A 27,797-nucleotide genomic window follows, 5' to 3' on the forward strand; every position below is an offset into this window, starting at 1 on the left:
AATATGCCAAACACTACACACATTCTTCACCTGACAGCCTGCCACACACACACGAGCCTTTCCCAGAAATCCAGGAAGAATCCTTGCCCTCCCATCACCCACCACAGGTGGTTCTTGTCCCAAACGGAGCTCCCACCAGCAGTGTCTGCTCACACCCTGTACCCAGACGGGGCCCTCCCTGAAAGACCCACGTCTCCTTAAGTCTGTCTCACAAGGGGCTATGGGGCGACCACTGTGGAGACATTTTAAATAGGCTTCCTCTTTTCAGGAATCTAGTGTTTGCTCCACAACAAACGGGTTACTGATAGCACACCTTCCTGATGACCAGTATGTGCATGGAGCCCTGGGAGGTGCCAATGGCCAGTGCCCTTGGCTGGCAACAGGCCATATTGGTAATGAGTGACCCAGAATTCAGTTACGTGCACAGCACCAACAAACGCAGTGCCTAGAGCGCTACTGCTAAAGAAATCGGCCAGCAGAAACCCCAAGGAGAGAGGTCCGATCCTCTGTCTCCTGAAGTGACAGCTCCGTGATGGAGCACCTCGCCCAGGGTGTGTGTAGCAGGCTGGGAGTCTCCAGAGGAACAGGCCCAGGGCCCCAGGCACCTCTAACACTGAGCTCGGGAGCGGCTGGAGCACTCTCTTTTTATCCCAGTGGACGCCAAGTGCCTTGGGGAAACCAGAGTTCAGGACACCAACTGCTCTCCTGTCCCTGCAGGCTTCGGCCTCCAGAAGGCCAAGACCCAAAAGGAGCCAGGATCTTCGAGACAAGGCGGGTGCCACCAGGTATTCCCTGCTGGAGCTGCTGGGAACCAGAGTATGGTGCTCCTGGGACTGGCAAACAGTGAAATAACTGAGGAAATTCTTCTGCACACTGCCCCAGCACCCACCATGCTCGAAAGAGCCAGCCACTGGCCTTTTTGAGCCTCCTGCCCACGGATTCTGACATCCTGGTCCTCCAGCCAAAGAGCACCGAGATCCCTCCTGAGACTCTTCACTCAGAGCCTCGTGGAGCACTGACTCTGACCTTCAGGTGGCACACGTGCCCCCACTGTGCTCTGTGCTATGGGAGCAGGCGTGACCGTCTGCGTCCATGGACACATTTGGAGACATTCTATTCTGTCCTAGAGGGTCCATACACGACGGGATGAACTCGATGCCAACTGCACGTTGTTATTCCGCAATCTTGGCTTTTGTCTTCCATCAAATCATTTGCAAATGCCAGGATTAAAGAAGAAAAAGAAAACAAAATGGAGACCATTGACTCTGACACTCTGGGATTGCCATGAGTCAGAAGATACAGGACACACGTACTGGTTGGAATAGACCAGGGATTCAGAAGTGTTCTTGCTCTGTGATCAAACAGCAGATTAAAACATACGTGGCTGATTTGATATGTATGATACTACTTTCCTACATATGCAGCAAAGCATCTTATTTTAACAAAATGATACATGTCATTCAATATATTAATTCAACATTTAAAATAAGCTTGTTTTTAAAGAAGTGTCTGCTTTTATACCTATTGTATGACTGGCGAGCACCTTCATATTAAAGCTTTAAAGAATTAATCCCTCATTGGCACACAGGCTAAATTGGAAGGATCGTATTGCAGGTCGGTCATCTAATATTTGTTTACTATACTAGACGACGTCTGGGTTCTCAGTCTCAATCAATACTTTCAGGATATTATGTCCACATTATTCAGTAATGAATGTTCATGTATCATGAATACTCCATTTGTCACAGCCAATGTTTTGAGAAATAAAGCCTATACTAATTGACTGTGTCAAAGATAAAGGCGGTGTCTGATCATGTCTCTCTCCCCATTACACCTTGCACAGAGTGTGGGACGTATCAGGCTTTCAACACCTCTGTTGAATGACTCATGAAGAGCCGTGAGGCATCAGGACGTAAAGTCTTCCATGTGTGCTCTATCCTGATGGACTTTCTAGAAATACTTCTATACATCATAGCGGAATGGTATTGCACACACGCCCAGAGGAATGGCGGTCCCTGGTGATCAGCTGACGCTGGTTAAACGTCCGCACAGCAGGGACCGTGCTGTCTCTTTATTCCCTAGATGCAGTGTGCTTTGTTTCCCAGAAGGGTGCCTTAGCAGTGGGAAGTCTTCACCGGTTACCTCAGAAACGCCTCTGCAACCGGCCTCCCAAGCCAAACCATTACCACTGAGTCGGTGCCACCTCACAGTGACCTGAAAGTGCACCACTGCCCTGGGGGAGAGTCAGCCCCACATCTTTGGAAACTGCCCAGCTTTGGGCCGGCAGTGAGTGCTTCGCCGCTGAGCTGCCAGAACTCCGTGCGAGTTGCCTAGAGAGTCATAAAATCCAGTCCTTTTCTGAGAAGATGTCCTAAAAATCTAGAAAGACGGCAGGGCTTTGTGCAAGGAGCCTCCAACAGAGCCTCCTCAGGAAGGCGCCGGTGGCCAGGCGAAAGAAAGAAAGAAATGTGATGGCAGGCAGAACAGCCTGCCAGAGCGCGAGGCTTTCGGCGCTTACCCCCAGCTGGTGCTCTATTTCCAGCCGCCGTTGCAATGGCAGCGCCGGGCATGAGCTCACTGCCTGGAACCCTTTATGTCATTCCTCTTTAAAGAAAGATAGTCACTCAGAAGGCAGTCCAAAACCAGCGCTCAACTGTTACTGATTACACAGTTCAATCCAATTAACACTTGCTGAATGGCCTCCCTGGGCCAGGACTCCAAGATGAACAAGACAAACTCCCTGCCACGGGGCTGATGCCCGACAATCTCGGGGAGGAACAGGCCACCCAATCAAACACCGTCCCCTCCCACCACCCCTGCCCGGGCAGCAGCATCTCCCCCCACCCCCCACATCTACAATAGCACCCTGCCACCACTTTTGACCCCCTCTTGATCCGTCCCCAAAGAGCTGTCAGAGTGATCTTTTAAAATGCAAGCGGGGGAGGGGGGAAAGGGGGGAAGAGGAGCTGATACCAAGGGCTCAAATAGAAAGAAAATGTTTTGGAAATGATGATGGCAGCCTATGTACATGTGTGCCTAATACAATTGATGCATGGATTATTATAAGAGCCTCCCCATAAAACGATTTATTAAAAATAATAAAAGAAAAAACACAAAAGTACAAGAGTAATTATCTTGTTCCCAGTGCATTTAGACATTGGTGTGGACTCTGGGGGTGTTCTGGCCTGGAATGTCCCCTGGCAAGGTAATAATCAGATGGGAGGCTCCTTTATCACGCTGGGACCTCTAACAGGCCATAACCCCCAGTGGGTGACCAAGAACAAAGTATGTCCTGTCTCCCCTCAGAAGGCCTAGCTGTAATGCCTTACTAGGCTGAGGTGGGAATCCATACTACATGTATAATCTAATAAAACCCAAAACCGAAATTTTCGTTCTAAGTGTCCTGGGTTAGTAGAGCCCTCTAAAGTATGTGCACAAGATGAAAATTCTCAATTTAGCCCCAGGCCTCAAAGAGCTACCAGAGATTAAAGGCCCAAGTAAGATGAACTTGCCATATAATATTAAGAAAAACTAATTACTAGAACAAATATACAAGGAAATCAGTGGGAGCAAGAGTCAAAAGAAACAATAAACTGTAGAACTAGACCCAGCCAGACTTCAGACAATAGAACGATCAGGCACAATGACACAATGGTGGTGGTGGTGGTGGTGGTGATTGTGTTTGGGAACTGCCAAGTCCCTTCCAATTCATAGCGACCCTGTGCACAATAGACTCCCAACACCGCCTGACCCCACCCTATCTTTACAACCGTTGCTATGCTTCAACTAATTGTTGCAGCCACTGTGTCAACCCAACTCATTGAGGACCTCCCTAATTTCCACTGAACCTCTGCTTCACCAAGCATGATGTCCTTCTCGGGAATGGCCGCTCCAGAGAACATGTTCAACATGCATACGTGAGACAAACTCTCGCCCACCTTGTTTCTAAAGAGTATTGTGGCTGCATAATCTCCTGTCAACTTGTGAAGGGGTGGAGTCCAGCCTGTCAATCAGGTCACAGCTTGATGACCTCATTTGGAGGCACGAAGGAGATAAATAGCTCACTGGAGGCCAGATACACTCTGCTTTGTCTCTCTGCAAGACTTTCCTGTTGACAAGCCACATAGAGCTACCCAGATGGAGCCAGAGCCCTAGAGTTGGAAGAGCCACCTGGAGACCCCTGCCAGCACTAAGATGCTTCCAATGCCACTGGATCCACAAAACTTTCCACCCACTGGCCTGTGATCTTCCTGCAATTGGCATCATTGCATGTGTTGCATGAGTCTGAAGAGGAAATTACAGACTGATATTGGACATGTGGGCTAATATCAGACTTATGGACTTGATCTGGACTGGGCTGTGATATTTTCTTAATATACAGTTACTCTTTATATAAAGCTCTTTCTTATACACGAGCGTCTATAAATTTGTTTGTCTGGTCAACCTAGACTACCACAACATCTTACAACACAGATTGTTGGTTCTTCTGGTAGTCCATGGAACAGTTAATGTTTGTCACCAACCCCACAATTCAAAGGCATCAGTTCTTCTGTCTTCCTTACTCACTGTCCAGCATACATGCACATTGAAAATTCCGTGGCTTTGGTGAGATGTACTTTAGTCTTCAAAGTGCCACTTGTGCTTTGTGACATTTTAAAGAGATCCTGTGTAGCATATTCGCCCAACACAAATATAACTAGGCATGTTTAGTAAGTTTAAAGAAATAAAATCAGTTATAAAAAGCACAGTGCTCAAGTAAAACAGGCTATGGGAAATAAGTACGGCAGATGTATTTGTAAACCAAACAGAACCTGGGGAAATAATTTTTTTAAAAACACTAAAGTTTGAAAGTAAAAATCTGTGAATGCAATCAATGACTGATCGGAATCATCTCAAGAGAAAACTATGGCACTGGCAGATAGTGCGGAAGACATCACGGAACATGAGAAATATTTAGGAAATAGGTAAAAGAAATGGAAGGGTGCAGAGCAGTGGTTCTCAACCTTCCTGATGCCGTGACCCTGTCAGACAGTTCCTCATGTGGTGGTGACCCCCCCATAACATTTTCGTTGCTAATTCATCACTGTCATTTTGCTACTGTGATGAATCGGGCGACCTCTGTGAAAGGGTCGTTCGACCCTCAAAGGGGTCATGATCCACAGGTTGAGAACCGCTGGTATAGAGAATCAAGTAAGAAAGTCTAACACGCATCGGATCAGAATCCAAGAAGGCGCAGTGAGAGCTTTGTGAGAGATGATAACGTGAGAAAAAAAGTTGAGTATTTTCCAGCGTCGATGAAAGACGGCAAACCTGAGCCGGGAATCCCAACAAATCCCAACCAGGACAAGTACAAGATAAATCCTCACCCAGAAACACCACAGCGGAGACATGCAAGACAAAATAAAGACTTAAAGGGGCCAAAAGGACGAGACAGAGCATAGCAGCAGCAACAATCAAGAGAGAGAGAGAGACCAGTATGTGCAGCAACATTATCTTTCAAGGATGAGAGCAACACACACTACTTTCAGAAAATAAAAACTGACCAAGCGCATTGCAAGCAGTCCTTCACCAGAGGAACTTCTAAACTGCTTCTTCCCCGAGAAAGGTCTACGTTGAAAAACGAAATCACGAAGGCAAAAAGGGTCAGCGTGTGGGTAAATGTAAAAGACAGCAAGACTAAACAAACAACACTTGCTTAATAAGGGAGTTCAAAAGGAGGGAAACTCCAACACTGGAGGCAAGGGGCATGTGAGCTGGGAGGGCTGTGACCGCGCCGCTGCTGCGATAGCTGTCAGGAGCTGCTGCAACAGAAAGGCTGAACGTGGCGGGTTTTTAGGAACAGATTTATTTTCTCACAGTGTAGGCAGCCAGGGGCTCAAAGGCAGGGTCCCAGCTCTGAGGAGGAGGAGGGGGTGGGTAGGGGGTCGGTTTTCCTTCTCTGCTGACTCAAACGGAGGTCCTTGTCTCGGCAGCTTGTGGGTCCTGCTTCTTTGGAGATCTCCATGTGACTGGACATCTGTCTTCCCCAGTCTCTACCAGCTTGGTCTGCCTCTCTTAAATCTTATAAGAGATGGATCTAAGACACGCCTCATGCATCAGTCCTGTTTCATTAACACAACAAAGACAAGTCATCCCCAGATGGGATTATAAACACGTAAGGTTAGCATCTATGACACATATTTGGGGGCACAATTCAACCCACAGCAAGAATGAAAGCATCCTAACATCCTCAGATGGTCAGGAGGAAAGAAAGTACAGACACAAACTTCATTCTTTATGAAACACGCGCAATGTTAAAATCCTCTACGGCAGTCACTAGAATAACCATTCTGTAAGGCTCACGGTCTGGAACCCTACAACGGGTTGCTGTGAGTTGCCCTGGACAGGGCTGGGCTTTGTTTGTTTTTCACGTGTGTGGCTAGGACGAGGTTCTGTTTGTTAGGTTAGTAAGGACGGGTGGGGTGCAGCGACCTGACTCAGCTCTCAGCCCCGATTCTACGCGAGGAGAGCGCCCCTGAGCTTTGGCCTGCGTCACCTTTTATCTTGATATAAGAAGGAGTAGAGAAGAGAACCCCTCCTTACTACCAAGAAAGAATAGTGGGGAGAAGGCAGACATGGATCCCTGGGCTGAGAATCTCCTAAACACATGGGAAGAGTCATGTGAAGACACGTAGAGCGCTCCTAAGGGTGCTGGGCCCACGGCTGCTGAAAGGAGTCTAGGCCCTTCCTTGGGAGCTGGCACAGAGGGAAAAGCTTCCCCAAGAGTATGTGCCCTGAATGGAGACTTCTTGGCCTCCTAACCTGTGGGAGAATAAATGCTTGTTAAAACCATCCACGCACAATTGAAGCCATGTTAAATGGGGTAGGGGTGTGGGGGCGGGGAGAAGATCACTTGAATTACTTATGTTACAGCAACCCTAGATAACTGAGACAGAATTCAACTTAATATCAGAAAAAGAACAACAACAAACCTCAAAGTACACTTGTAGGATTAAAGGGTGCAGTTAAGAAATAGAAAATAAAGGTACTGTAGAGAAAATCACTCAAAGCAAACGTTGCTTCTTGGAAAGGATGACTCAATTGAGATGGGTTTAAAGTACTATCGATGCAGTGACCAAGGAAGGCATGCACTCTCTTGCCTCCTGTGGGGCGGAGAAAGGACTTGTGGGAAAAGCAGGCATGAGCTGATTCAGGGAGGAGGTGAAAGAGTCAGCCAAACAAAGGGGGAGAGCATTCTAGAAGGCACAGCGTGGGCAAGGCAAGCGAACGGTCCGGCATGAAGTTCAAGAGAGCCTCAGGAGTGCGGTGGCAGGAGCCCCGGCCCAGGCAGCAGCAGCACTCAGCGGCGCCTGCAGCAGGCACTGTGGACTGTGCACAGCGACACCTCGGCTGCCAAGCTTGGTTCCTCCCAAACTCATGTCCAAACACCAGTTTGAGAACGGAACATACTTTTCCCATAAGCAATCATGGAAAACCAACTAATTGGTCTGAGGCCCCAACATTACACTTGCCAATTCCTTTTTCCAGGACTTTACATCACGATGGAGGCTTTCAGCCTTCTCAGATGGATACGTTTGTGACCATTCCAAAATCACAGTCACTTCTCAACCTGGTGGTTGATGGTCTGGGTTCTTTGTTGTGTGGTTAACAATTTCACGCCTTTCGCTACCTTAGCTACTTTCATCACTTTCCCCTCCCCCAAATGCTGGTAATGTTGACTTGGGCACGTTGTATTTAGCCACCAATCAGACACGCGGTGACCTGATTCAGGTTTCTGAGCTCTGTCGTGGGTCCAGGTTTTCCTCTTGGCCTTACTGCTGGTGTCACCCGCTGTATTTGGAGCCAGGGTTACGAGGTCTGGCACAAAGAAGGCACCAGGACAAATGTTCTAAGGCACTGGCACAAGCACTGCATGTCTGAGAGACTGCCGCTGCTTGTCTGTGGCGAGACGGACACATGACTCACCTGTGCAGGTTTTTTTCGAGTTGGATTTTTGGGTCAACTATCGAGCACAGTCACGTACACTGGTAGCTTTTATCGCCCCAACATTTGAGTGGACATTGTGAGCTTGTAGCTGTTCAACTACCAAGGTACCACTACAGTTTTCGTGGTGACCTATCTTTGTCTATTGACGGCCAGCAACTTCATTCTGTACAGTAGCTACCTGGCTCATTTACAGAGACGGAAACTCCGAGTAAAAGCGTCCAGGTTTCCAGAGTTGCCTCAAACCCTTCTCTGTGTGTCCGACTCCAAAGCCCAAATGTCTCACCCATCAGGTTTTCCTCCCTCCCGGGTCACAGCGTGCTTCTTCCAGAGCCATCGTAAGTATCCTGGATTTTATTCTTCAAGTAACTATTCAGATGACTCAAAGGAAAAACAGAAAACCCAACACTCACTTTTTTTTTTTTTCGGCTGCGGCCCCCATGATTTTTTTTAATCGTTTTATTAGGGCTCATACAACTCTTATCACAATCCATACATACATCGTGTAAAGCACATCTGTACATTTATTGCCCTCATCATTCTCAAACATTTGTTCTCCACCTAAGCACCTGGCATCAGTTCCTCATTTTTCCCCTCTCTCCCCGGCTCCCCGCTCCCTCATGTACCCTTGATAATTTATAAATTATTATTTGTCATATCTTTCCCTGTCTGATGTCTCCATTCACCCACTTTTCTATTGTCCGTCCCCCAGGGAGGAGGTCACATGTGGATCCTTGTAATCGGTTCCCCCTTTCCAACCCACCCTCCCAGTATCGCCACTCACACCACTCACTGTTCCTGAAGGGATCATCCGCCCTGGATTCCCTGTTTCCAGTTCCTATCTGTACCAGTGTCCATCCTCTGGTCTAGCCAGACTTGTAAGGAAGAATTGGGATCATGATTAGTGGGTGGGGGGTAGGAGGAAGCATGTAGGAACTAGAGGAAAGCTGTATGTTTCATCGTTGCTACACCGCACCCTGACTGGCTCGTCTTCTCCCCGAGACCCTCCTGTAAGGGGATCAAACTCACTCCTATGAACAATGTGTGTGCAGTCTGGAGCAACTGCCATGCATCATGCCACCAGGACTAGAGACCATTGGATCCAGGTACTCCCAGCGATGGTACATAGAGAGTTCACCCACAGAAGGGGCTGAACTTAAACGACTCCCTAAGATATAGTCCAAATTATTCCCCTCCCAGGTAGGTACTGGTGAATGATGAGAACGGAGGTTAAGAAACAAAAGCCCCCAAGTCCCCGCTGTCACGTTGATTCTGAGTAGAACTGCCTCATTATAACATCGCCACAGCTGTTCTTTATGATGCAGTCAGTCACCTCTTTCTCCTGCACAGTGGCTGGTGGCTTCGAGCCGCAGTCCGGCCTCCAGAGGACTGGGGAAGCACATGGAGAATGCTGACAGCTCTATTGAAATATGATTCACATAAGATCAAAGTCACTGGTTTAAAGTATATCCTTCCTCTCTCTCCCATGTATCCATCGAGTGAAGCACGCATCCGGCACCACAATCAATTTTAGGACCTTTGGATCATCCCCCAAAGAAATCCCGTGCCAGTCTCTGCCCAGTTCTCTCCCAGGAAAACCTTCCACGCCCTCAGCCCCTTCCCTTGGACCCTCTTGCCCTCCCCCACCCCAGCAGTTCTGATGATCTACTTTCTGTCTTTAGAGATTCACCAATTTAAGATATTTCCTACGAATAGAATTACATCATAGGGGGTGTTTCTGTATCTTGACTTCTTTCACTTAACATAGATTGTGTGTAAAGTTCGTCCCCCCGCCCCCCATGCATGACCCCCTCCCACACCACCACTCGAGGCGTTGGCCTTCAGATATACCACATTTGTTTTGTGAACCGGGCATCAGCTGAGAGACATTTAGGTGGTGTCCACCCTGGGCTATTGTGAACGGTGCCGCTATGCACATCTGTGTAAAAGCCTTTGTTTGAATGAACACCTGTTCTCATTATCTCGGTCCGTACTTAGAAGTGGAGCGGCTTAGTCATGCAGTAGTTTTATGTTAATTTTTTTAAAGAATCACCAACTCTCTTCATCGTGGCTGCACCGTGTCAATCCCCACCAGTCATGTGTGAGTGCTTCAGCTCTCTACATCCTCTGTGTCCTTTTCCACTGCTGCTCTTCTTCTTCTTCTTCTTATTGTGTGCTAGGCAGAGGCTGGCAAGGGGAGACCGGTGCTAAAGGCAGGAATCCAGAAACAGGAAAGAGGGGAGAAGATGCTTTTCTGCACAAACCTCTCCAGCACAAAGGAGGTGATGGGCAGAATGAAACACAGTTCCTTGTGAATGGGAGACACCGGGGATACCGAGACAATGAAGTGAGGTGGGGTGGGGGCACGTGGAAAAAGACAAGATGTTCATACCACCTCCACAATGACTGAATAGACTCTTGAGTTTGGGGTCTGAGACTAGAATGGAGCACGAAATCTGAGGTGCTGGGGTGCTGGGATGTATACACCTGGAAAGAGGAGGGACACTGCAGAGGACCAACCAGCCAATAGCAGAAGAGCCACCAGAAAGGCAGCCTATAGTGAGAGGTCTGCCATTAGCAAACTTTAAGGTCTAGCTTTAAATGTTGCCAGAACTTTTGGGGAGCCCTGGTGGGGTAGTGCTGTGCTTTGGGCTATTTGAACTACACGGTAAGCAGTTCAAAACTACTAGCAGCATTGACAGAGGGAGGTAGAGCGAGACAGAGAGAAGGCGTTTTCTACTCTCATAAAGAGTGACTGTCTTGGACACTCACAGGGGCAGTTCTACCCTGTCCTGTAGGATCGCTATGAGTCAGCATTGACTCAATGGCAGTGAGGGGGGACCTTTGGACTTACTCTTTCTGTTCAATAAACTTAATCTTTCTGTTCAAATCTTTCCTTTGACACCAGCCTAAATGTTGTCCCTCGCCTGGAGTCTTTCTTGGAAGCGGCACAAGAATGGAAGAGTGGAGAGGTCTGAAACTGAGCTGCCTCTGGTAACATTATGACGCCATCAAAGGAGCGCTGGTGGCATAGCTAAGCTGCCCAGCGAAAGACTGGCAATTTGAACCCAGGCAGTGTCCCCCTCGGAGAAAGACCAGTGACCTGCTACTGGTCACAATTACAGCCCAGAACACCTATGGGGCAGTTCTACCCTGTCATGTGGGGTCAACTCGCCAACAATAACAGCAGATGTGAAGTGGCATTTCAATGTCGTTTTGATATGCATTTCCCTAGTGGTTTATGTTAGCATATGACATTTGAATGTAGCTTTTAATATATCCTTCCTTTTTTTTTTTTTTACCACACCAAAGCTAAGAACTCACCCATTAAAACTTGTATTCATTCATTACTCAATTGTGTGCCTTACTCCACAGTCAGGAGCTGAGGAATAGAGTCAGGAGTTAGATGGAGGAAAAGATCAAGGACAGATAACAAAACATGTTTACTGAATACATTATGTGAAATTTTAAAAGAGGGACCTCATATTTTGATCTAGCTGTCTCAGTTGAGATGTAAGAACCACGCCATTATGATCCTACCAAAATACCCTCCTTTGGACGAGGCCCTGGTGATTAGGGTGAAGCCTTGGTCAGGAAGGAGTTCTTAGGCTGGAGGGGAACTCTTTATTTCACTCTCTTCTCCGGCGCATGTCGTTAAAGGTTTCAAAAATAAGTATTTCTAGATACTCTAATAAACTGTGGAGTACAAATTTCCACTACCCTCTTACAAAGTAATTTGGTAATGCAGGTAAAAGACCTCAAAATGTATGTGTCCTCTGACCCAACTTATCCATTTCTGGAAAATTACCTAGCAAAGAAATATAGAAGAAGATTTATGCACAAAGAAGCATTCCATAAAAATTGTAAAGAGAAATATCAATCTAAACATAAAATAAGAGGAAATGAAGGCTGAAACATAGTGCGCCAAGTAAAATATTGCGCAGCACCTACAGCGTCACTTCTGACAAGTTTGTAAGACATGGGGGTCGCTTGTATTGCTTACTGGGGCATTAGTTTTGACACAATGGCATAAGACAATTACATCTGTCTTGTCAAATATAAAAATACATGGCTAGAAGGAAATGCTTCCAAATGAAAACAGTGATTTCCTTGCGACAGTGGGATTGCAACTTTTCCCCTATTTTTGTGAGTGTGAAATAGTTTACACAGTGTGCAAGGGGTATTTTCATAAGTGAGAGACGTGCTTTTTAAATCACGCTAACAACTAGACTGGAAGCCTAATGCTTCCCTCAGTGACTTAAGACGACGTTAACTTTGGATGATGGCATTTCTAAGACACAAAGTGAGAAATGATGCTCTATTCAGGTGGTAGTGTGGTCCACTAAAACGATAGCTGGCCTGAGAGCCAAAGGCCGTGGCCATAGGTTCTAAAGTGTACGACACTCAGCTCTCTGCTAGGGAGGAAAGTAAAAAAGGAATATGGAGTACTCACTGATCTATCCCTGATGTCTCCTGGGACAGAACTCAAAAGTGGTAGGAATCCAAACCCAACCCTAACTCTGTACCAAACTGGCAGCTGTCAAACAGAAATCATCAAATTGATTGAATTTACAGCATAAAGTCAATGTCAAGTTAAAGATATGTATGTGGAGGTTCCACACAAAATGCAGATCCACAGAAATTTAAAGTACCATCCAAACAAACCCACTGCCACTTCTGACTTCTAGAGACCCTGTAGGACAGAGTAGAAGTGTCCCATAGGTTTTCCAACTCTGTGATCCTCACTGAGCAGATCGCCTCCTCTTTCTCCTGAAGCACGCCATCACTCACTGCCTTTGAGCCGATTCTGATTCATAGGGACGGAGTAGGCCTGGCTCTGTGGATTTCAGAGAGTGTTACTATGTATGGTAGCAGAAAGCCACATCTTTCTCCTGTGAGTGGCTGGTAGTTTCATGTTGACCTGTGCTTACCAGCCCAACTCAAAATGCACTTTGTGTCCACGGTTCCCGAAGACACCAGGAAAACCAAACCAAACTTGCTGCTCGGGCCGCACCTTTCATCTTACAGGAGATAAAAGGAGAGAGAAGAGGGACCCACCCAGAAGGAAGAGCTGGGAGCGCAGTGCATCCTTGGGGACCAGAGAGCCTGCACTGAGAATCTCTTGGGCCAGGAGTTGATGCCAAGAAACACAGAGATCTCCACTGTGTGGAGAAAACTGAAGACATAGGGACCTTCCTCCAGAGTCAACAGAGAATAAGAGTTTTCTCCTAGAGCTAGTGCCCTGAATTCGCACCTCTAGCCTCCTAAACGGTAAGAGGATACATCCGTTTGTTAACGCCATCCGCTTGTGGTATGTCCAGTATGGGGGCGGCACCGGGTAACAAAGACGCCGGGGCTGACTGCCCAGGACATAAACTGCCTGATTCCCCCAGCTTCATCGAGGACGAAAGTCTGTGTTCACATGGCCTAGACGCAGATGGGGAAAGACAAGGGGCTGCCAGGAATGCCTGCTGGAACTTAACAGAGCCTTCACAAAAATGACCAGAGAACGACTCAGAGCACACCGGGGACACACGTCCACAGATGGCCGCTGAGGCAGCTGGGAGGCAAGGCACAACTTGCTATAAGGAGAGAGAGGTTAGTCCATCTGGAACAGAGAGCAAGGGAATGGTCCTCTCTGTCAAAAGGAAATAAGCTTTGCTCAGGAGACTCCGGGGATGTGACCCCAAGTCCCAGGAGCGACCACCAGGAAGAGGAGGGGTGCAGAACTCACTGAAAGAAGCTCGCTCACTGCCTTGAGTCGAGGCCGGGTCCGAGCACCCCTGCAGGGCAGGGGAGAACAGTCCCTTGCGTTTCCATGACTGTGCCTCCTCACGGGAGTAGAAAGCCTCCTCTTTATCCCGAGGAGCACCTGGTGGCTTCAAACTGCTGACCTGTGCACAGCCACTATGCCACCAGGGCTCCTCATTGAAGAATGGCTAGGTCTTTCCCCACTCACACCCCTCTGCTCCACCAGCTCCCCGCAAGCCCAGCCCCACCTCCAGCCTAAAACTTTTCATTAAGACGTCATTGAAATCCAGCCGAGGAAACCCCAGCCCAACCCATTCTCTGACTTCCGCCAGGTGCTTCAGAGATCTCCTGAGTTGCTCCTTCTGAGAAATGAAGAGCATGCTGCGCAGAGAGATGACACAATGTGTATGCATTCACAAAGCCACTCTATGCACACTACGGTTTTTCCAGCACTGGTGAGAGCTGGTGAATTTATACATGAAATTAGGAAGTAGAGAGATCAACTCAGAAAATTGGCATCTCTTTCTGCAGCAAATGGGTATATTTCATGCATGCACGTGGACGTTGGACACTGAATAAGGCAGACGAGAAGAACGGATGCACTTGAATTGTGGTGCTGGCAAAGAATATTGAAGGTACCACGGACTGCCGAAAGGACAAATAAATCTGTCTTGGAAGAAGTACAGCCAGAATGTCCCCTAGAGGCAAGGATGGCGAGACTGCGCCTCACATACTTGGACTTGTCAGGAGAGACCAGTCCCTGGAGGAGGAAAGACTGAAAACTTCACCCCTAAGGTCAGTAATAAGGCAAGAATGCTTGCTTTCACGATTCCTATTCAACATTATACTGGAAGTTGCAGACAGAGCAATTAGGTAGGAGAAATCATTGAAGGCTTCCACAGTAAAACTATCCCTAGTCACAAATTACATGAGCTGATGTCACTTAAAACCCAAAGAACCCACAAGAACGCGAGTAGTAACAGTTGAATTCAACAAAATGACAGGTACAAGATCAACATGCAGTTTGGATGCAGTTTCTACACACTAGCAGCAAATAATCTGAAAAGGAAAATTACAAAGGGATCCATTAACAACAGTATCTAAGAAAACAAAATGCCTAAGAATAAATCTAAGCAAAGTGAAAAACTTGTTAAACAGAAAACTATAACATTGTTGAAAAAAATGAAGACTTCTTTCTTCTATTAAATTGGCATTCTATGAGGCTCACCCTCCCAACACAACTGCTAAAGACAAAGCAGGTGAATAAGCAAATGTGGTGAAGAAAGCTGATGGTGCCCGGCTATCAAAAGGTATAGCGTCTGGGGTCTTAAAGGCTTGAAGGTAAACAAGCAGCATCTAGCTCAGAAGCAACAAAGCCCACATGGAAGAAGGACACCAGCCTGTGCAATCATGAGGTGTTGAAGGGATCAGGTATAAGGCATCATAAGAACAAAAAAATCTTACCATAATGAATGAAGGGGGAAGTGCAGAGTAGAGACCCAAAGCCCATTTGTCAACCACTGGAGGTCCCCTTGCAGAGGGGTCTAGGGGAGATGAGTCAGTCAGGGTGCGATGTAGCACCGATGAATAATACAGCTTTCCTCTAGTTCCTAAATGCTTCCTCCACCCCCCACCCCCCATTATCATGATCCAAATTCTACCTTGCAAATCTGGCTAGACCAGAGACAGTAGACTGGTGCAGATAGGAGCTGGAGGCACAGGGAATCCAGGACATGATACTTTCAGGACCAGTGGTGTGAGTGGTGCTACTGGGAGGGTAGAGGGAGAGTGAGTTGGAAAGAGGAAACCGATTACAAGGATCTACATGTGACCTCCTCCCTGGGGGACGGACAACAGAAAAGGGGGGAAGGGAGGCGTCAGACAGGGCAAGAAATGACAAAATAATAATTTATAAATTATCAAGGGCTCATGAGGAAGGGGGAGGGGGAAGGGAGGGGAAAAAAAGAGGACCTGATGCCAAGGGCTTAAGTAGAGAGCAAATGCTTTGAAAATGATGAGGGCAATGAATGTACAGATGTGCTTTACACAATTGATGTATGTATGGATTGTGATAAGAGTTGTATGAGCCCTTAATAAAATGTTTTAAAAAAGAAAATTAAAATGCACCCCAAAAAATACTTAAAAATTAAAAGATGCCATTGTCCATTTCCAACTTCCATGATGTTAAAATGTTTTAGGTAGGTCAGCTCTCCCAATTTTGTTTTTGGTGGAGGGTGGTCCTTTTAAATACCCTGCCCTGAGAGTATTAAAAACATAGAAGAACTTCAACAAAAAGAAAGAAAGAAAAAAAATGAAGACTTAAATAACTGGAAAGACATCCTGAGTTGAAGGATTTGAAGATGTATTTTTGTTAACATCTCAACACTACTCAATCTATAGAGTCAACACAGTCCCCCACAAAAGTCCAACAGCCTTTTTGCAGAACCTGAAAGCTGATCCTCTAATCCAAAGGGAATGTTATGGCTCCCAGAATAGATAAAACAGTCCTGGAAAAGAAGCCTAAAGTAGAGAAGCTCCAAATTTCAAAATGTACTATAAAATTACAGTAACCAAAATGATTTGATACCAGTAAAAGGATAAACAGCTAAACCAATGACATAGAATAGAGGTCCCAGAAATAAGAGGTGATGAAATGCTTCCAGACTAGATATCGGTGATGGCTGCACAGCAAGGTGAAGGTGACCAATGGTACTGAACCATACACTTATGATATTCTGCTGCATAGATTTTTATAATTAAAAAATTAATGTAACTCTCCTTGTTAATGTAACACAATTATCTTTTTGTATCTTTGCCATATGCTACATCCCAAGAGTTGTAAATACAGCTAGGTATAAAGTAGACCTCAAAAAATGTTAGAAAGTTCACGGGGAGGAGACAAGCCAGTCAGGGTGCAGTGTAGCAACAATGAAACATACAACTTTCCTCTACTTCATTAATGCTTCCTCCCCCCGCCGCCCAACTATCATGATCCCAATTCTACCTTGCAAATCTGGCTAGATCAGAGGATGTACACTGGTACAGATAAGAGATGGAAACACAGGGAATCCAGGGCAGATGAATCCCTCAGGGCCAGTGGTGAGAGTGGGTATACTGGGAGGATGGAAGAAGGGTGGAGTAGAAAGGGGGACTGATCACAAGGACCTACATATAATCTCCTCCCTGGGGGACAGACAATAGAAAAGGGGGTGAAGGGAGATGTCGGACGGAAAGTGTAAGATATGACAAAATAATAATAATTCATAAATTATCAAGGGTTCATGAGGGAGGGTGGAGCAAGGAGAAAGGGGAAAAAATGAGAAGCTGAGACTAAGGTCTCAAGTAGAAAGCAAAAGTTTTGAGAATGATGAGGACAACAAATGTACAAATGTGCTTGACACAATAAATGGATGGATGGATTGTGATAAGAGTTGTATGAGCCCCCAATAAAGTGATTTAAATATATATATGTTAAGCGATTCAAATGACATCTGTTCTAGTTAACAAGTGACCTATACATGCAGACTAATTTCTGTAAGTTTTTTTCCTAGTTGGGGGGGCGGGGTGGGGAATCAAATAGGCAATGTTTCTAATTACCCAATAGACCCACTGTCATTGAGTCAATTTTTGACCCTATAGGACAGAGAAGAATTGCTCCAGGAGGTTTCATTAGCTGCAGACTGCCACATCGTTCACGGAGCAGCTGGTGGGTTTGAACTGCCAACCTGTGGTTAGCAGCCAAGTGCCTAACACTGTGTCACTGGGGCTCCTTACCCAGCAGAAGGAAAAGTAATTAACAGTGATTGGGTGCGTACAGCACACCAAGCATTTAACTTCATCAAAATCCTGCAAGGTAAGTATCACGAGCCTATTTTCACAGGTGAAGAAATCGAGACTCAGAAAAAAAATCTGTATGTAGCTCACAAGTCAAGGCATACAAGCAGTTAGGAGTCAGGGTTTTAATCCACATCCGCCTGATTGCAAACCTCTGCTAATTCCAGGACACAAGGTTTCCCCCTTAAAGAAGGCACTCAGAACGCGGCCTGTTAGTTACCTTTAGGGCAGATCCTTCCCATGGAGCAGGTCTGAAAGAAAATATACAACTGGATGCTTGCATTCAACTCCTACTGATCCAAAATTTGCTAGAGTGCTACCAAAATTGAGACACAATATAAAAACGTGTTTCAGAACACAGAAAACAGCAGCCAATCCAAATCCATCCAAAATCTAGCCAAATTCAAACCAAACCCACTGCCATTGAGTCCACTCTGACTCACAGGTAGCGATTGCAACACCTGCTACGATACACAATTTTAATCTTACCGTGGTTTAGGACTTGGTCCCTGGAATGGATTGTCTTTTAATGGGCTACTGAAGTCCTTAAAGGTTCCAGGAATTCATGAAGTCATTACCCACAGTGGGTTGTTCAGAGTACAGGTGGCAGAGAATTGCAATTTTGAAAGGATGACAAGCATAACTTGCAAGGCAAGATCCTGGTAGATTAGACCTTAAAATAACATGTCTGCTGAAGTAAAACACTTGGAAGAGTAGGTTAGAGATCTTCTTAAACAATGTGGCTTTCAAAAAGTAGGAAATAAACCACAAGGACTTATCACTGAAGCTAGGGGGAAGAAGGTTGAATGACACGTTTTCTTTCATTTCCTCCCCGGTCTTGGTCCGGAGTCTGAGGCGGAGAGCCTTAAAGAGCAGGCTCAGATGCCAGCAAGGCAACTGGGCTAATCGGCTGGCAGAAGAACCACTTTCCTGTGGGCAGCAACAAGACAGGATTTGGAAGGTGCTCCCTCTGCCAGGTAGGATATGTTTCAAGATGTTTTATTTTAAGTCCTGGGTGTATTATCCCTCTGCTGGTTCTGAGAGCCTCCACTGTCACTGAAGAGTTCTGGGTCGGATGCGGAATGGAGCGTTTAGAAGTGTAGCATTACATAGCACGCTAAGTGGGGGCTTTGGGCTGGCCTGTGCCAACCTCTCTCTCAAACCTGTTTCCTTCTCTGTACATTGGAGATAACGGTGTCTACAGCAGAGGTTTGCTGTGAGAATTAACTGAAATAATTGGGGGTAAATGCTCAATGTACTTTAATTAGCATAAAGCATTTAGTATTCACTCTCACTGCCCTCCAGTCAATGTCATTCAAAGACAGCCCCATCGTCCCACCCCACCTGGGGTTTCCCAGACTGCAATTGTTTCAGAGAGTAGATAGCTCAGTCTTTCTCCTGTGGAGCTCTAGGTGGTCTCGAACCTCTGGCCAAGTGCATTACAGTCCAACTTGTAACTACTACCTCACCAGGGCTCCAACAAAGCACTGAGCAAAGTGCCTTGTTATTGTTGTCACTTGTCAGTGAGTGGCCCCACGTGTGTAGACTGGGCCAGTTCTAGAGAGTTTTGAAATCTGTAAGCTCTCTGGAGGAAATTGCCAGACTTTTCATCTGAGGACCCTCTGGGTGAGTCCAAACCACCAACCTTTTGGGTAACAGTCAATGTTTTAACCCTCTGTGCCACCCCGGCACTCCAATACAATGCCTAGCACACAATCAAGCCAAAACCAAACGCGCCCCCATAGAGTCCATGCGGACTCATAGCGACCATTTACAACAGGGAGAACTGCCCCGGTGAGTTCCCGAGACGAACTCTTTATGGAAGTAGAAGTCCTTCTGTCTCCAGAAGAGCGGCTGGTGGTTTTGAACTGCCGACCCTGCAGTGAGCAGCCGGACAAGTCATCACTACACCACCAGGGCTCCTCTGGTACTCAATAATTAATAAACAGTCACTAATATTTTACAGAGGACTCCTGGTGGTGTTGTCCAATAAGCATTGGGCTGCTAACCTCAAAGTCAACAGTTCAAACTCACCAGCTGCTCCAGGGAAGAAAGACGAGGCTCCCTGCTCCTGTGGAGTTCCCACTTGGAAAACCCCGTACAGGGCTGCTTTCAGTCAGAATGGAATCAATGGAAGTGGGTTGAATGCTTTTTTTTTTTTAGTTTAATATTCTAAAAGTTATAATTAAGTCAACCTAAGATTGGTATGCATGTTCCAATTAGTAGCTGGAAAAGTTTCAGAAAACAGCTCAAGATTTGGTTGAATCTCTGAATTAGACATCCCAAAATAGTAAGAGATGTTAGGGCAGGGACTGAGTAAGCTAGGATCAACACGTCCCTCTATCCAATCTCTCCTTGCTCTCCGTCACAGTCGCTGGTGTCCATGGCTCCACTGTGCCCACATCTCTCAGGGGGGTGGCTCACAAGAGTAGTGGCATCGATTCTCTGTGGCATTCTCCTCTCTAAGGCCTTTGTTAATGAGGAGAGCAATATTGCAAGAGAATATGGCAGGGAATGGGGCAAGGAGCTCACACAAATGGAAAAGAACTATAAAAAAATCCACGGTCATCGAGTCAATTCCGGCTCATAGCACCTCGTACAGGGTTTCCCAATCTGGGAATCGTTACGAGAGCAGTCTCATCTTCCTTCCTCGGAGCAGCTGGTGGGTTTGAATTGCCGACCCTGTGCTGAGCAGCCCACCTCTTACACAATCTGTAAAGGCTGACTAAGCATTTTCTCTGAAGCCAGGGCCAGGAGTCGCTTTCATGTAGGAACTTCCACAGCAACCCTGTTAAGTTAGAATTCTGCGACTCTAGAACAGGTGTTCTGTATGATTGCAAGTTCACAGAGCTCATGGCTGTACACCTTCCCGTGAGAAACAGTTTAAGTTGTGGACGCGGTTGGACAAGGTCTGGCCAGGAGTGGATATGACTAAAAATGGAATCACCAGAGAGAGTTGGCAGCGTTCTCCTGGAACTGAAGGAGAGTGGGCAAGGGAGGCTGGGTCTATATATGGCAAGCAAACTGTGATCAAATTCAGTCTGAAGCACAAGTTTCTTGGCAGGTTCTTTAAAGTCTTCTCTCCACCATGCTCCCTAAACTCCCCTGATCGCATTCTGAGTACAGATCTAGGTCAAGGCTCCCTGCCCGGGCTGGTTCTCTGTATAGGATGCCCTCCAGCCTTCAACACTCTGGCTTATTACAGCTCATGCATCACCTTCCCTCTAAGTCAGCGGTTCTCAACCTGTGGGTCGTGACCCCTTTGGGAGGCCAAATGATCCTTTCACAGGGGTCGCCTGATTCATAACAGCAGCAAAATGACAGTGATGAAGTAGCAATGAAAATGTTATGGTGGGGGAGTCACCACCACACGAGGAACTGTACGAAAGGGGCACGGCATGCAGAAGGTTGAGCACCCCTGCTCTAAGTCCAGTGTACCTCTGCTTAACCCACACTCCTCCTTCTCCCCAAGGTGCAGGGCTCACAACCCCTTGCTAACTCCTACTCACTTCCAGCACTCAAGACTCCAGAGGTCCCTGCCCCTCCTCCCCCTCCCACAGCACTCCGCCTTCCCATACACAGAGACACACTCACCACATAATAGATTCATCCATTCAACAAAGAGTTAGTGAGCACTTCTATACGCCAAACCCCTGAGGATACAACCGGAATAACACCAAGGCCCCTGCCCTCATGGAGCTTACATTCTAATGAAGGAACCAGACAATAAAATAAGCAATACATAAGAGGACATCAGGTAAATATGTACATGTATATATAAAGAAGAACGAAGGCTGGAGACTGGTGGCCTCATCAAGCTTCTGGGAGGTGGGGGGTGGGGGTGGGGAGTGGCATTTGATCAGCACTCTGAAGAAGTGATAGTAAGCCATGCATGTAACTGGAGAAAGAACATCTCAGGAAGCAGCACTAAAGGTCCTGTAATTTTTGCAACCATGTCTTGTCTTATGAGGGCAAAGGCTACAGAATAACTGTGTTGGATTCCCAGGGCCCAGCACAGGAATATTGAATGAATAAATGAATGAATGAATGAAACTAGATGGAGATGGTTGCCTCCTGATTTCTGAGTCCTCCTGGGCTCACGTCTCCTAGAGAACAAAACCTAGCCCACTTCATGGCCCTCTCTCCTGACGGGCGAAGAAGCATAGGCCCTGGGTCTGGGCCAGTCAGCTCGTGTGGCTCGGAGGCCTGGCTTCAGTCCCAGGGTTTAGGTAATCAGGATGGGGTCCTTAAGAGTCCTGTTTCCCCTGCTCTGATGCTGGTCTCTGGCCTGGACCCAGAGACTCTGAACTAGGAGCCCCCTCTGGCTTTCCCCAGTCCGCAGCCATGGATGCCCAGGCTGAGGGGCCTGGCCCCCTAAGCACCTGGAAGTCCATCCTGCCTGATTCTTACCTGCTCTATCAACCACAAAACTCCTCCCTGCTGATTTCCTTTTCCTCCAACCACAGCCATCCTTTCTGCAGCCACCTCCCTGCCAGGTCCAGCTTAGTCAAACCATGACTGACCCAACCAAAGCAAGGCACAGACATGGGCACCAGCATCTTGTACAGCCCGGTGCCACCAGGTCTAAGGCTCCCAAGCAGCCTACCCTAAATTGCACGCCTGGCACTGCCAACAGCATGTTCCCCACGCCATCTTCTAGATCGCAAAGAAAGACAAATGGCCTTATTCACGGAGTCAAGTGCAACACACACCTGGGTGTCCCCACCTGCACTCTTTCACCCAACATATACTGACACCTATCATATGCCAAGCCCTGGAACATGGAATCCAGTGCCTGCACTCGGGATGTTGGTGCTATTGATGCTGATGCTGATGGAGATTGGGAGAGGAGGTTCAGTACAATGAGTTACCACCGGTGGCAAAGTGCAGGGTAAGTATTAGTAGCCTCACTGGACAGAGTTGGGAGCGGGCTTCAGAGGTGCAGCAGCTTGCTCAAGGTCAGACCATGGTGGGCCTGAGTCTGCTCACATGCCCAAGAGTCTCGCTCGCACTAAACGCCAACGCAAACACAACTTTAAGTGACTGGGAAAAGAGACTGTGCCTGGAGCCCCACGGACTCCCCATCCTGGCGATGAGCCGGGAACCAGTGTGCGCCCAGGGAGCGAAGACGACTGGGCCCATAGGAAGAGTTTCAGGAGATCCAGACCTGGGAGTGGCTGGCTGGTCTTGAAAGGTCTGGGTCTTTCTCGGAGAAAGTGACAGGGGGACGAGGCCTTGAAGGAAGAACGGATTTGGGCTGACCAGCAGCAGGCTCCAGTGTGGCGCCCAGCAGGGACTCGAGTGGCCGAGCGGCCTGGGCTTCGCCGGGTCCTTTGGGGTCCCCCGTCCGTCCCCCTGTGCCCACGCGGCGGCCCGGGCGTGCTCACCTCCTTCCACTTGAGCTGGCGGAGGCTGATCTTCAGCGCGTCCAGGGAGGTCCTGGCCTTGGAGCTGTCCACGGTGACCGGCCGCCTCGGGCGGGACTCGTCCGCACGGAGGCTCGAGCTCCGCTTGCAGCTCCGGCCCTGGCCCCTGGCTTTGCGCTGTGGGCACGGGGCCCGCGGGAGAGCCGGCTGGGAGCGGGGCGCCAAGGGCGACGGTTGCCGGGGGTCGCGGGCGTCCCCTTCCTCGGCCGCGCGCGGCCGCGCCGGGGCCCGGTGCTGGCGCTGCTCCGCCGCCGCCGTCTTGCGCTCGGGCTCCCCGGCCGCGCCCGGGTCCACGCGGGGCTGCCCCTCGCTCGCCGCCCCCGCGACCGCGGCCATCGTCCCCTCCGCCCCCCAGCCGGCCGCCGGCCGCTCCGTGGCGCTGCCCGGCAGCATGGCGCTCAGGGCCGGTGCCAATGCCGGTGCCACGGCCGCCGCCGCCGCCGCGCCGCCGCCCCGGCCAGCGACCGAGCTGTCGCCGCGGCCGCCGCCGCTCCGCGCTGCCTGCCCGAGCCCGTTGCCATGATCGCTGAGGCTCCGAGGGACGGGCGGCCGCCGCTCGGGACGGCGGCCGCGAAGGGACAATCGCCGCCGAGCGCCGCGACCTCATAGGCGCGCGTGCGCACGTGACCGCGCCTGTCACAGAGGCGGCGGACGCCATGTTGGAAGCGGGCACGAAGCCGCCGCCCCGCCCCCGCCCAGCCGGCGCGCCCACGAGCGTTCCGCGGGCGGAAGGCGCTGGAGGAGACAGGGGGCGCAGAACGGTGGCAGCCACTTCACCAGAGGGCCCGTGTCCCCGCGCCCACCCACACTTCCCGGCGGGAACCCCGCCCCGAGGGGGCCCCACTTCGGACAAGTCCAGGTCTTCAGGGGCGGCCACCCAGGGGAAGAGACCTCCTTCCGGCCCCGGCGGGCCCCCGGTGAAGGAGGAGACACTCCCCCGTTCTTGGGAAGGTCTCCTTGGGACAGGGAAAGCATGGAGGAGCCTTCCCGGGGTGCACTCGCCCTCTTACTGGGTCGCAGTCGTCGTCCTTTAATGAATATGTGCATTGGCTCCGTTTCCCACCTGTGTTCTCGGGAAGGCGGGTGGAGTTGGCAAGGGGAGCGGAGCGCAGAGTTGAGCCCAGAAGTGTCCTGCAGGTGGCTGGGAAAGGCTCCACCGACGGGAGAAGCAGAGAGAGGAGCCTAGGCCGTCAGACTACGGTGCTCCGTGTATTGCAGCCGCACCACGCTGCTTTGGAAAGGCTTCCCATCACCTCTCTGTGAGGCTAGCTCTAGGGTTTATAATTAGTCGCTTTATGAACTGCAATCCCAAATGCTGGCTGATGACACATCATCTTTTTAAAGAGAGAGAAGAGGTACTTTCTTGAAGGTGTCATGGTGAACTGCTAGAATTGGGGCAGTCTCCAAAAATATGCGGTGCTGTTTTCTACCCATATCCGGAGTGTAGCTGTGTGCATACTTGCTAATTAGTCATGAAGCGACCGTCCCATCTGCCGGTATCTGACGTACCATCTTCTTCACAGAATAGGGGAAGATGTTTTGGAAACGTTTCAGAACAAACTGGTTGTAAAGGATCAGAACAGTATTGCCCAGGAAAAAACATGTATACATATGTGTGTGTTTGGGTAGACTCGAGCAGCGGTTCTACCTGTGGGTCGCGACCCCATTGGGGGGGGTCAAACGACCCTTTCACAGTTGTCGCCTAAGACCAGAAAACACATATTTCCCATGGTCTTAGGAATTGAGACACTGCTTCTCTATCCGTCTCCAGGCAGGTCCGCCCACATGCAGATACACGCACATATAAGTACCCAGAGTAAAGACTGTTACCCATGCTACACCCTACTTCAGACAAAATTTCATTTACTTGTCATTAGAAATAAATATTTCACAATACATAATTACATACTGTTTTTGTGATTTATCACTATGCTTTAATTATGTTCAATTTGTAACAATGAAAATACATCCTGAATATCAGATATTTATGATTCATAACTAGCAAAATGACAGTTATTAGGTAGCAATGAAAATAATGTTATGGTTGGGGGTCACCACACATGAGGAACCGTATGAAAGGGTTGCGGCATTAGGAAGGTTGAGAACCACTGGACTAAAGAAACAAATTCAGAGACACTCATATGTGCATAAGAAAGAGCTTTATATACAAGAGCAATTATATATTTTAAGAAAGCATCCAAGCCCAGTCCAGTCCAAGCCCATAAGTCCAATATTAGCCCATATATCAGTACCAGCCTATGAATCCCTCTTCAGACTCATGCAACACATGCAATGACGCCAAATGCAGGAATCTCACAAGCCAGTGGGTGAAAAGTCTTGTGGACCCAGTGGCAGTAAAGGCATCTCAGTGCTAGCAGGGGTCTCCACGTGACTCCTTCAGCTCAGGGCACCAGGGTAGTTCCATGTGTCTTGTCAGCTGCAATGTCTCCCAGGGAGTGAGCTGAGCTATTGAGTGTCTCTCACCTCCAAGGAGGAATCCAGGAGTTCCCAGAATCCTCAGGAGAAAGCCATGCCCACACCGAGGCCTCATTACCTGATTGACAGGTAAACTCATAATCCTCTCAAATTTACAACACATTGTATAACTACCAGGACATCTAAGAAAGGTCTCCATTCACCATGTAGCTATCAGGTGGGCAAAGGACATGCACTGGTTCTTTGGGCCTGCCATTAATGTTTCAGCTAGCAGGATCCTCGTTTGATCCTCAAACAAAATCCACTTACCATATTCATTAGAGTCCTTTTCTCTGTCCTGCTTCAGGTGTGGTCCAACGTGCAGGACAGAGCACTAAGGACAGGAATTTACTCACCAGCAGGAGAGTAGTCGGCAAGCACAAAGTCTCGTCCATCTGAAGATGGTGATAGTGTGTGATCCAATTATAACTAGCATGTAAGTGGCCTTTATTATTGGTAGTATTCTAAGCACAAAGCTGTCTCATGATGAGGATATTATAGTGATCTACGAGTGTGAATATATGTGCCATGGATATTAGTCCCTAAACTACAGTCATATCATCTTTCTCACAGCAGAGAGATGATGCCTTTGGAGGTCTCACAATAAACGTGTTGAATAGAATTGGAGCAATCGTCTCCAGCACAAATGTGTAAAACTTCTTCATTAGAACTGTAGACATCCGGTTGAAGAATCACGCCTCCTGGTTGCCTACCTGTTGTCAATTGTTCTTGAAAATGATCATTATCTTAGGCACCAAAAATCCACTCACCATATCCAGGAAACTCTAATCACAATCGATCCCTCGGGATTTTCAGGGCCTCATCTCCTATCAATGAACTCCTTGGGGAATGCAAACGCCTGTGTCTTGGCTTCAGGCCACACTATGGTCACATAGAAGCCCGGTGCGGTATGGAGGGACTGGGTGACATTGGGAAGGTATGATTGTAACCCAGAGTGGAGAGAGTGCCTGTCACTGGACACGGGTGAGCTTTGTCACGCTCTTTCTCCCTCGTGCAGATGGGTTGACACGGTGTCTGCAACAATGGGCTCAAACATAATCGTCGTGAGGATGACGCGGGACCGGGCAGTGTTCCGTTCAGGTGTTGTACATAGGCTGGCCGCGGATCAGAACCAACTAACAACAACAACTTCTCAATAGACTGAAAGGGTCACAGAGGTTTTTGAATAAGGCTACGCCTTTTTCTCACTCTTCTCCCCTGGCCTCTTGTTTCTTTGCTGAATGAATGAATAATCAGCGTTGAAGCATCATAAACGCAGGAAGTCTAAACCTTACTGGCAGCAGAGGGCGCTCTTATCTCATCCCCCAGCACGGATGCACCATAGCTTTAATGCAGTGTTGGCTCAGATGTGGTCACCTGACTACCTACCCTGAGTTCCCTGCAAGGCTCATTCAGAATGCAGCCTCCTGAACTTCTCCATTAGGTGCAGTACAGCCGGTGGGCCCGAGAATCTATAGCTCCTCAGCTGACTGAAGGCAGCCAAAGTCAAGGCCTCCAGGGATCCATAAAGGAACCCTGGGGGCACATTAGTTAGGGCACTCAGCTGCTAACCAAAAGGCCTGTGGTTCAAACCCGCTAGCTTCTGGGAGAAAGACACTTGGAGAAAGTCTACTTCCAGAAACACTTAAACAGCCTGGGAAATGCTATGAGGCATTTCTGCTCTATCCTATAGGGTCGCTATGAATCAGAATCAACTTGTCAATGATTGGGGGCTTGTGTTCGTTTTCTAGATCTGGAAATCGTTAGAGCTGTCCATGGAACCAATTAGAGATCCTCAGCACCCCTACGCTTTCTCGACCAACCTGCCCATCCTGTCCCTTCTCCGGGTATCCCTGTCTCAGCAGGTAGCACCTCCATCCTGAAGTTACTCCTGCTTGCAAATTGCAAAATCCTGACGTATCCCCACCCCACCCCCCCGTCCCCTACATCCATTCTGTTACCACCTAGAGTCCTGCAGGTCTCGCACTGTTTTCTTTCTCCTATCTTTCCTCTCTTAAGCTATTCCTATCACCACTGCCCTAATCCTGGCACCTGCATCTGAGGCAATGCTTCAGCGGGCCTCCTGCTTTCCGCCATCGTCCCATCCATTCTGACTTGCCAAGGCCCTACTTAGAAACCTCCCCTGTCTCTCACCCTCTGAGATAGAATCCAAGTGCCTTAATCAACCTTAGATACCCACCTTGATCTTTCTGCCTCTGCTGACCTCCTCACCACGCACCCCAATCTCCAGCCAAAAGGTCCTCTGGAATCTCCACCACTGTCCCCGTGTCCATGCCCTTGAACACACTGCTTTCTCTGCTGTCAGTT

The 27,797-nt window shown here is 48.4% G+C and overlaps 1 protein-coding gene across 2 annotated transcripts in view; it reads right to left on the bottom strand.

Annotated features, from left to right (window-relative positions):
* TTLL11 (tubulin tyrosine ligase like 11) overlaps window positions 1–23,517 on the bottom strand; it is a 281,175-nt gene extending 257,658 nt beyond the window's left edge. For both annotated transcript variants that reach the window (XM_075560442.1, XM_075560441.1), the window contains exon 1: window positions 22,956–23,517. In XM_075560442.1, coding sequence (XP_075416557.1) covers window positions 22,956–23,387 — 432 coding nt within the window. In that variant the 5' untranslated portion in view covers window positions 23,388–23,517. The remainder of the gene's footprint in view (window positions 1–22,955) is intronic.
* Between the last annotated feature and the right edge of the window lie 4,280 nt (window positions 23,518–27,797).

Source organism: Tenrec ecaudatus, chromosome 10 (assembly GCF_050624435.1).
Source record: "Tenrec ecaudatus isolate mTenEca1 chromosome 10, mTenEca1.hap1, whole genome shotgun sequence".
Taxonomy (NCBI): Eukaryota; Metazoa; Chordata; class Mammalia; order Afrosoricida; family Tenrecidae; genus Tenrec; species Tenrec ecaudatus.